Source organism: Ursus maritimus, unplaced genomic scaffold, assembly GCF_017311325.1.
Source record: "Ursus maritimus isolate PB19 unplaced genomic scaffold, ASM1731132v1 scaffold_24, whole genome shotgun sequence".
NCBI lineage: Eukaryota > Metazoa > Chordata > Mammalia > Carnivora > Ursidae > Ursus > Ursus maritimus.
In genome coordinates, this window is record NW_024424897.1 from 5,067,048 (window position 1) to 5,076,975 (window position 9,928).

General features: G+C 58.4%; 1 protein-coding gene across 1 annotated transcript in view; it reads left to right on the top strand.

The window, feature by feature from the left end:
* Window positions 1–8,957, top strand: part of MXRA7 (matrix remodeling associated 7) — a 26,456-nt gene extending 17,499 nt beyond the window's left edge. The window contains exons 3-4 of the mRNA XM_040640158.1: window positions 1,073–1,169; window positions 7,942–8,957. Coding sequence (XP_040496092.1) covers window positions 1,073–1,169; window positions 7,942–8,056 — 212 coding nt within the window. The 3' untranslated portion in view covers window positions 8,057–8,957. The remainder of the gene's footprint in view (window positions 1–1,072; window positions 1,170–7,941) is intronic.
* Window positions 8,958–9,928: the final 971 nt, after the last annotated feature.

Here is a 9,928-nt window from a genome sequence, read left to right on the forward strand (position 1 = left end):
CCCCCCCCCCCCGCCCCAATGATGACCTGGCCCCTCTCTACCATCCAGTGCCACTGGCCTCCTCTCTTTGCTGCACCTGTCTCCCCGGACACCGCAGGGCTCAACTCACCGCACTCCCTCAACTACCGTCTGTAAAACCCTCCCTGATGCCACCCCCACCCCACCCCCATGAAACTTCAAGCGGCCCCCGCCCTGCCTCCCACTCCCCTGTCCTTTCTGCAGAGCACTCATGACCAACTTAACTGTATTTGACTTGTCTTTGCTTGCTGTGTGTTTTCTTCACTGCTACGGCCCCAGCCCCTAGCAGAGTGCTCACTAAATATTTGCAGAAAGAATGAAGAGCAAAGGAATCCTTGTACAAATGTAGTCACTTCTTCCTAAGGCAAGGCTTCAGCCCCTGGACAGCTGGCCAGGGTGAGGGGGCCACAGGAGGGCTGTGGAGCCCGCCAGCGTCCTCCTCCTGGGCGAGGTTTTGGAGAGAGCACGGCCCCCATCACATCACATTTGGGTTCTGAATTTGCATCCAGAGCCTTCTTCCTTCAGCCCAGAGAGAAGCCGAATCCGAGGGCCCGAGGCATTTTCCTCCCCCTGGGCCCACATCAGCCTGTGTGATCAAACAGGGACAGCTGCCAGCTGGAGGTCAGGGTGGCCCGGGGCAGGATGCGGAGGTGTTTGAGATTCCGGACGTTGGAGTGACAGAGAAGTAAACTCTCCAGAGAACCGAGAAGGACCGTATCTGTGTGGGAGGGTGATTTGCGGGCCTCCGCATTTCCCTTACTCAATTCTTTAGGCCTTCATGGGAATTAGACAAGATAAGCCGTTGAGTCTTTGTCCCCGGGGGTGGCGGGGGGCTGTCTGCCCTACACCTGCTGGGCTGAAGGACCACTTAAGGGCATGGCTTCCTCTCTGAGGCCTGGCAGCACCTGTGTGGGCATTGGGGGGGATGGGGGAATCCCCGCCAGCCGAGATGGCCCTTTTGAAACTAACAAAAGGGGAAGAGGACCCGGAGTCTGGGGGAGGCCCCCAGCACTCAGACCCTCGCGCCAGCTCTGACCGAGTCTCCTCTCTGCAGGGGGAGAGGTCTTCTCCTTTAAATACAGCCCCGGGAAGCTGCGGGGAAACCAGTACAAGAAGATGATGACCAAAGAGGAGCTGGAGGAAGAGCAGAGGTAGGGACCACACAGCACCCGCGAGCCCTGACTGTCCTGCCCCTGCGCTCGGGTGCCGGGAGACAGGGCGAGCCTGCGGCAAACCGCTGCCCCAACCCACTGCCACTCCCCCATTTTCTGTTTAGGGGCTCTTTCCTGTCCTGGCTCTGTTCAGCCAGGCTCGGTTTCCCCTGAAGACAGTCCCTTTGGGGTGCTCCGGCATAGCTGGGGAGGAGGGGAGGGCCGCAGAGTCCCTCCCCTGCCCCTCGCCCCCACTGAAAAGGGAGAAGCTAGACGCCAGGGAAGAGCCTGGAGCAGACCGCTCCCTCACCCAGAGAGTTCATGACAAAACCAATCTATCACTTCGGGACAGGGCGCAATTCTTCCTGCTCATCCATTCGGCAGCTCCCCTCCCCTCCTCTCCTGCCCCTCCGGCCCCTCCCAGCCCGGCGTCTGCGGTCGGTTCCTATCTGTTCTGCTCCACGGAGCTCCCACAGCTGCAGCTGCCTAGCTTCTCAGCTTTAGAATCGGGCCCCCGCCGGACACCCACTGCACACCCGTGGGCCTCCCTCCATGCCGCTAGGGTGCTGAGGAACACTCTGGAAGCAGCAGGACAGCTGGGGAGGGAACCGGTGGTCAGACCCCCAGTCCAGCTGTCTCCTGCATGCCTCCGGCCGGCCTGGAGCCAGCCGTGCTCCGGTTCAAGCAGGAGTCTAAACGGGAGCCCAGGGGGGGATTCTAGGGTCACAGAGGACAGGAGGGCTTATTCGAATGCATAACTCAGCCACTCTTTCATTGCCGCTGGCCACACCACCCAGGGTCCCTCCAAAGTCAGAAGCTGCTTTGCCCATGAGGATCCCCATTTCCCCTCCCGCAACTGTCACCAGCTCTTCCAAACCTGGCCTGGAAGGCTCTTCCCCTGGGGTGGAGGGGTGGTGGCAGGCCCAGCCTGAGGAAGACTGGGAGCAGGGGAAGGTGGCCTCCAGGGGAGCCACCCCTCGGTGCTGGCGACACTGCCTCTGGGTGTGATCTGGTTTGCTGCCTTTATATTTCAGGATTGAGCTGACCTCTGACCTCACTTCCCTGTAGCAAGTTCCTTAGGTCCTGAACCACACATAGTCTTGCAAATCCTTTTGGTAAGGAGATTGACTTCTTAGACCAGTGGTGCATCCCCCCTCCTGTCTGTTGATGTGTCCTCAACGTGACTGACACGGTCGAGCCCTCCCCTCCTCCGCCACCTTCATAACCAGTTGATACATTCCATGCACCGAGTGGCCTCTTTCTTCGCCAGCACGGGAGATGCTGTGTGACCGCCCCCCTCCCAGGGCTGCAGAGTTCTGGGACCCAGTGGACCTAAGTTCCTGGTGGGCCTCACGGACCAGCTGGTGGGGAGCTAGCGCCCCCTTGTGAGGCTGGGGCTGAACTGTCGTCCCCCTCTGGGACCGCTGGGTGTCGCCCTGCCGCTTCGGCCCGCCCTAAGAAGAAAGCCTCGTGTGGCAAAAAACCCCTGTGCTCCCGAGTGGTGGGACAGGCAGGTTTTCCGGGTCAGGAAGGGGTGGCCAACTGCAGCCCTGGTCAGTAAGCTCACTGTGACTGGAACACGGCCACTCTTGTTTTCCCATGGTCTGTGGTGGCTTCCGCACCACTGTGACCGGAGTGAGAAGTTGCAAGAGAGCCGCGTGGCCCACAGGGCCCAGAAGAGTCAGAATCGGGCCCTTTACCGAAAATATTCGCAGCCTCTGGATTAAGGATGGGGAGGGCTGGATGCGCTTGGGGTCCCGCAAAGGTCCCTGTGGACGGAGCTGCGGTCAGGACAGGCCTGATTCCTTGGGCTCGGGCAGGTGCTCCTGGTGGACGTGAGGAGTCACTGGAACAGGAAGGACAGACAGTTAGGGGACGGATGCCAGGCCTCAGGCTGCGGGGTCAGATGGCCACTGTCACTGGGCTCCGAGCCAGGACCTCAGGAAGAGGGAGGGAAAGTCTCTTCTCTGTTATGTTTAGACAGCCGACTCTGCATCGGCCGCGCGGGGGGCAGAGGGTCTTTCCCGACAGGGTTGTGGGGCCTCTCACGCACTTGGCTATTCCGTGGGGCGGAGACCGTGCCCCAGGGCTGCTCTTGGGGTGAAGGAGGAGATCTTCCCTCCTCATCTGCAGGCCTGTGCCCCAGGTGGAGAAGGAGGGGCTGGTGGACTTTGAGGCACTTAAACTCGGTCCTCGCTCAGGGTGGAGCTGGAGTTCACGCTCATTTTCACCCCTGCCCTTCCCCAGCATGCTCCCCGCGGCTGCTGCACGCGTCTGCCTGTGCCGTCTGCCTGCTGCCTCCTGCCCCTGCATGCGGCCAGCCCACGTGGCACTGCATGGGGCCCCTTGACTCGCACCCCTCTTGCAGCTGCTTCTGTCCCTCTCGTGGTGATGCTTGGGGTTGCAGAGGCTGACGAGTTCGGCTCTGTCTCTTCGTCTCCAGCACGGCAGTTCCTGTGGTTCCCCTGTGGCCCGGGAGAGCTGGCGGGTGCAAGTTCGTTCTGGTCCCCGCTGAGTCTAGGAAACGGCCCTGGGATTCCAGTATGAAAAAGAACATGCACATTATCGTCAAACCACTAAAACTGCGGGCCAGCGAAGTGTGCTCTATTCTTTGCCTGTCAGATTCTTTCCGACCAAACTCTGCCTGTTTCTAATCCCTTTCCTGGCCCTCGGGGTCCCAGCTGACTTGCAAGCTAGTTAACGAAAAAAATGCTGCAAGTCCTTGACTTTAAATTTATCAACACAGCCAACAGAACAGTCGTATGCAGAGCCCAAGTCCTTAGTGGTCACATGAGCCAGCATCCCCTAAAGCGTCACTTTACAAATTTTCAGGACACAGCACTTAGGAAGCAGGGCTAAAATCAAGAGCCCAGATCGTTCCTCTGCGTGTTTAAATGGACCTTCCCATCCTTGGAACTGCTCACAAGTCAGCTTCCTTCTGCCCAAGGGGCAGAAAGTGGTCAGGTTTACAGATCCAGAGCTGGCTGCTGCCCCAGGAGGACCCTGCTCTGTCACGGCCTGCCCCCTCCTCCAAGGCTTCTCCTGGGGCTCAGGGCTCACGGCATCCTTGGCGTTGCCGTGCCTGGCTGCTGGGGTGTGCGTTCCCAGCGCAGTCTCTCTGGGAGGTGCCACATCCAGCTTCAGTGTGGCTGGGACAGTGGGCTTGCAGGCTGCCCACTGCTCCTCCGGCTCCCAGAGCTAGCGAAGCCAGCGAGCTTGGCAGGAAAAAGAAAAAGCACCCCTGCCCACTCCTGTCCTTGTACGCCATCTGTTCCCACCTTCTGGTCCAGAGCAAAGTGGCCCAGGCTGGCTCGGATAGGCGGGAACCTGGGACCCCAGCACCCACTCCCTTCTGAAGGTCCTCAGAATGTCCTGACCTTTCTGGAAGGGGACACGACTCTGGTGGAAGGTGTTTTGTACGGCATAACAGGCAGGGGGGAGTGGAGAACCCAGGCTGTGGGATATTCTGCTGTCTGCAACCTGGTGAGTCCACGAAGGATTTGCCGGTGTCAATGTCTAGAAACGCGCGTGACTCTGACTCCAGAAGAGGGCGCCGGAGGGACAAAGTCAGAGCCCCTGTGGAGTCTGTGTGCTTCTGGGTGTCCTTTAGAAAAGGTGGGCAAGCATCCCTAGTGTGCCAGTGTCCCCAGGGGGACAAAACAGTCGAGCGTGACGGGATGGCCCCAGTGAGGCACACAGCCAAAGATCAGAGGCGCCCAGTATCTGACCTACGGTCCGCCCTGCCCACGGGCCGAGCAGTAGGGTCCTCCCGGCCTAACTAAATGCCTCACGGACTCCGGACTCAGAATGGGATGCGGCAGGCTGCTGAGGTCCTGTGCCGGGTCGGGCCAGCTCTAGGGAACATAGTGTCCTGCTGCAGGTGACGAAAAGCAAACTGCACCGTGTCTGAGAAACCAGTGTCCAGCCTGGCGTCTGCAATCCCAAACACCCTTCTCCTCATCCCCGTTCCCCAGTTCCTCCCCCACAATACTTGTTAGATGGAAGAAGTAAAATAAATGATCTTTTCTTCCTATTTCTCTTTACAGAACTGAAGAATAATGAAGTTATCCTTAGCCTCCTGCTAAAGGCTTTTCTTTTGGCATCTAAAAAGCTTGAGAGATAAAATGGAAATCCCCAGAGCGGAGCCGTGCAGGCTCCCAGGTGCCTCTGGCCTGCATAAATCCGCTGGGACCCAGACCCTCCATCAGGACCTGTCCCTCGGCGGGGAGGGTGCCGGGAGTGCCTTGGGCCCCGGGGTAGAGGTGTTCCTCCCCGTTGGTGCGGATTAGCTTGTTTAAGCAAGGGTTTCGTAGACTTTGGTTTTTCTTATGCTCTCGACTCACCCTTCACCCCTGTGATGTCACCAGCGACAGCCACCTTGTCATTTTAAAACCACCGTGTCATTTAAAACCACCAGTGTCATTTAAAACCAGCTTCATTCCAGTGCCCCCCACCCAGCCACCCACTGGCCTTTCCCTTCACTGGAGCCAAACCGTGAGAGACTCTGAGGCATTGCAGGCAGCCGAGGCAAAGCTCCTGTCCGTTAGCTGCCTCAGGGATGGTGGACGGCCCTCCTTCCCCTGGGGGCCCACTGCCCTCTTTCTGTCTGGCGGGCTTGGGTGTTGCGGGTCCCCCTGGGGGACACCAGTCTGATGGCCCCACCGCAGGGAACCAGCACCAGCTCTAGACCCTCAGGTAGAGGAGGCCGGAAGCCAGGCCTCTGCGGCTCCGAGGCCTTTTCACTGACGCTCTTACTGGCTCAGCCGAGTCTCCACCTTCGCTTTGGTGGGAGCAGTAAGAATAGTCTGCTTGAAACAGATTTCTTGACTATACCGTTTCCTAGAAGGTGCCGCAGAGAAGTCAGGATTTCACCAGGTAATGAGATCAGTCCCAGATCCGTTTCTTGGAATTTTATATTGGGCAATATTTATACTATAGCAAACTAATCTGCAGCTTTTAGATGTGTTGGCTAAAACATTTTTTTAAAGCAGTAAGTTTATAGAAAAAATTTGTCCGTTTGAGAAGAAGGCCGGGATGCCAACCCCTAGGGCATGTTACGTTCCCAGTGCCCTTCTCTGGGCCTAAAGGCTTAGGATTAGGGTGTAGTGCAGATCGGGCAATAGTGGGCCAGCCGCGTGACAAGCAGATGTACCCTTGTCGCCACACATGTCCCCACACAGCAATAACAGCCGTGTCCAGGCTGGGATCTTACTGATACAGTAAGCAGGCGACTCTCTCCAGGTCCGTTATCTAACTAGTTAGTTGTCTGGAATCTTCCTGCACGTGGCTTGTAGGCACCAAGCCTCACGTACTCCTGGCAGCTTGGATCTGTATATTCAGCCTGTGTTCAGCCCAATAAACGTTGAGTAGATGATCTTGGTTATTGTGTGTTTTTTCAGTTTTGCTTTGTTTTTAAGAAATAATCTTTGAACCCATTAAAATTTGAGCTCTCTCTCATACTGGTGCCTGTTACTCTCTAGCAGAGTATAAGTCATAGGTCCACCCTGTTAAAAATGCCCAAGTGCCACAACCACCAAAAATATCTGAGAATTTGTGTTCGCTCGGGGCCAGCGGGAATGTGATTCCATCCAGGGAGCTCAACACACACCTTTCAATCCACAGTGCTGTCTTCGGACTGCAGGGTACAGAACACCTATGGCAGGCTCCTTCGCCTCCAGATGGGAAAACAGACTGTAGAAATCACATTCCCAGGGTGACAGAGAGGCTGGGATTTGGGACTTCAATATTTCAGTTTCTAGATGCTGCTGTAGCCAGAAAACCAACTTCCGGATGGGAGGTATGGGGTCCCACTGAAAGAATCTGTTGCATAAGACCAGACGCTCGGACCCCACCCCACCCTGGCAGCGTTCTGGGTGGCCAGAGGTCATGCCAGAGCCCAGCCACGCGGGACCTGCTGTGTCTGTAGCATTGCTGGCTGCAGGGAGGGGCTGAGAGGGCCGGGGCGCAGGGTGTGGTGGCCCAGAGACAGCACAGAAGCCAGAAGTCAGCCCTGCTGACAGCCCCGTGCATGCAGCAGAACAAGCAAGCCCCAGACCGTCCCTGCTTTGCGCTGCAGTCTTGTCCCACCCTTTCAAAATGTTTGCGCTCCTGGGAGTTGTCCCGTGCTGGTCAGATGGTGTGGCCGAGCCTCCCGTCAGTCCCAGCTGCCCAGCGTGTGCAGGCCGGTTCTGTGGTAGGAGGGGCAGGGCCCCGCTGGCCATAAGGTCTCTGTGCACATCAGGAAAAGGCGCTCCTTCCTCTGAGCAGTGAGACCCATGCCAACCGTGCCCCTGGGTCAAGCCCCCATGTGCACCTCCGCGGGCGCCCCCAACTTCTCGCCTGGTACTGGTTTTTGTCCTCATCCCTCTAAACGGAGGCTGTCGAGAGCCTGTTTCTTCCCGGGCTCGCTCTCCAGTCACTTAACAGAACGGGCCTCTCCCCAGTATCTCCCAGGAGGTGCGAGGTCAACACTAAAAGGGGGCCCAAGGGAAAACAGAGGCACGGGAACCCACAGGGTCACTTGGGTCCTCCCCAGACCCGCAGGGAACAGCCAAGACGTGGATCCCGCCTTTAGAACCTTCCAGCTGAGGTCATTCCGCCACACGAGCTCGTGGGTGTTGAGTGGGTTTCGCTTCGGTTTGATTTTCTTCTTGTCCTGGGAAGCAGACACGGCAGCAGCCGAGAGAGCGGGGCCCCAGGCCCGGGCGCGCGTGGCGTCCCCCCGCTGTGGGCTCGGAGCACCCTTTTCCTCTGTGTCCTCTCTTCCCCGCAGAGTGCAGAAGGAGCAGCTGGCGGCCATCTTCAAGCTCATGAAGGACAACAAGGAGACGTTTGGGGAGATGTCCGCAGGTGACGTGCAGGAGCAGCTCCGGCTCTACGACATGTAGACGGCCCTCGCCCCGCCAGGCCCTGGCCCTCACGGCGGACGTCAGCGGGCTCCTTCCCTCTCCCATACGTAGCCGTAGAGGAGGATGACGCACGGCTCGCGCAGCTCCCACAGTTTAGGCCTCACGTTACAGGAATCAGGACCGCTGTCGTCAGAGGTAGACCTGTCGGCTAAGACAGTGCTCCCCTGCCACTTCCTCCCATGCAGTTACGGAGGCTTCCAGAAAGCCTTCTGAGGCAGCAGGAGGAGGCAGCGTTGTTAGACTGGACGCCCAGGCAGCAGGACCTGTGACCCGTCTTCCCACAGCATCCCCGAATCCTTGCCACACCAGCTGCGGGGAGGGGGCCCGGTGCCCGGGGGTGCGAGCTGCTGCCTGCCCCGGCCTGAGCGTCCTTCTAGCAGCAACCCTCAGCCAACACGCACCTTCCACGGGCGCACAGATCAGTGTAATCGGAGCCGAGACCCGCGAACCGCTGCTCCCATTTAAGCTTGAGACTGACTTCCCACAAGGGAGGGAGGCTCGTTGGAGCGCTTGTAACACACCCAGGGCGAGGCTCGCTGCTGGGGAGAGACATCGAGGGTGCGACACGGTGCCCACCCGTAGGGAGACGAAGGCCCTCCAGGGGAGACGGCCGGGTGTGCAGGGAGAGGGCACCTGCCCAGACGGCATGCAGGAAAACACCGAAATGACCTGACGGGGCCGTGGCTGGGACGCCTCCGGGGCTCCTGGGGCCTCAGCCGGCACGGGCCGAGGCGAATACAGCGGCGCCTCCGTGCTGCACGGGCCCTGCTTCCGCTCACCCGTAGCAAACGGAGCTGGGGAGGGTCTGCTGAGGACAGAGCTATGAAGTTCTTATAAATATTGTGTATTTGCCGAAATAAAGCTAAGTCAACACCGTGAACTCAAAGAAGCGGTGGCCTTTTGTGCACCTGACATTCGGGTGGCGGGGGGCGAGTTACTCTCCTTCCTCTCTGCTCGCCACTAGAATTCTCCTCGGGCACCTCTCCTGTCTGTTGCTGTGATTCCTTTTGCGTCCTTGCTGACAGTCTGCACAGGAGGACGGTCTGCTGTTCTAGCCCAATGTCGGTGGTTTTCTTTTTTAAAAATTATCTTTTTGTCACTGCTTTTTAAAAAAATTCTGATTTGAGAGTTCTTTGTTCCCTTTGTCACCTCCCAGGGACCCCTTCCCCATCGTTTCCTCTCCCTACCCACTGGATGCGAGCGGCGAGCAGGGCCACCTCCCCTGGGGCCGCCCTGCCCATCGCGTTGCCCCGATGCCGGATGATGGGCCTTCCTCTTCTCCTGCCTGGATCCTTCTTCTCTGATTATACCGAACAGGAAAGACCCGTGCGTACTTGAGTCAAACTGCCATGGCTGTGGGAAGTAAACTCAAGGAACTTTCGTATCCTTGGACCCACTAAGATGTTCCAACAGCAACGAGCAGAAAGGTCCAACTCCGCGGGCTTACACCAGAGAGGAGCTGGGTCACGGAGGAGCCCAGGAGCAGAATGGACCCAAGTGGCCGTTCCTGTGGCTCAGACTTGCTCGCGTTGTGGGCTCTTGTGGCCCATAGCCCTCCTCGGGCTTGCAAGACGGCCGCAGGGGCTTGGGTGTCACATCCAGATGCAGGACAAGAGCCGTGTCTGGCTTGTGTCTCTAGGAGTTAGGGAACCCATGCACCTGCCCCCCCTTCAGCTCCCAGTTGGCCAGAATAGGTCATGTGTTCAAGCCTCACCCAATCTCCAGCAAGGAGATGGGCCGACCATGGTTGGCTGAGGTACCTGGGGCTGGGGCAGCGTCCCCTCAACACAGGGCCGTTCACGGAAGCAGAGAACAGGACCCCATCAGGACTCTGTGAGAAAGGGATGAGGG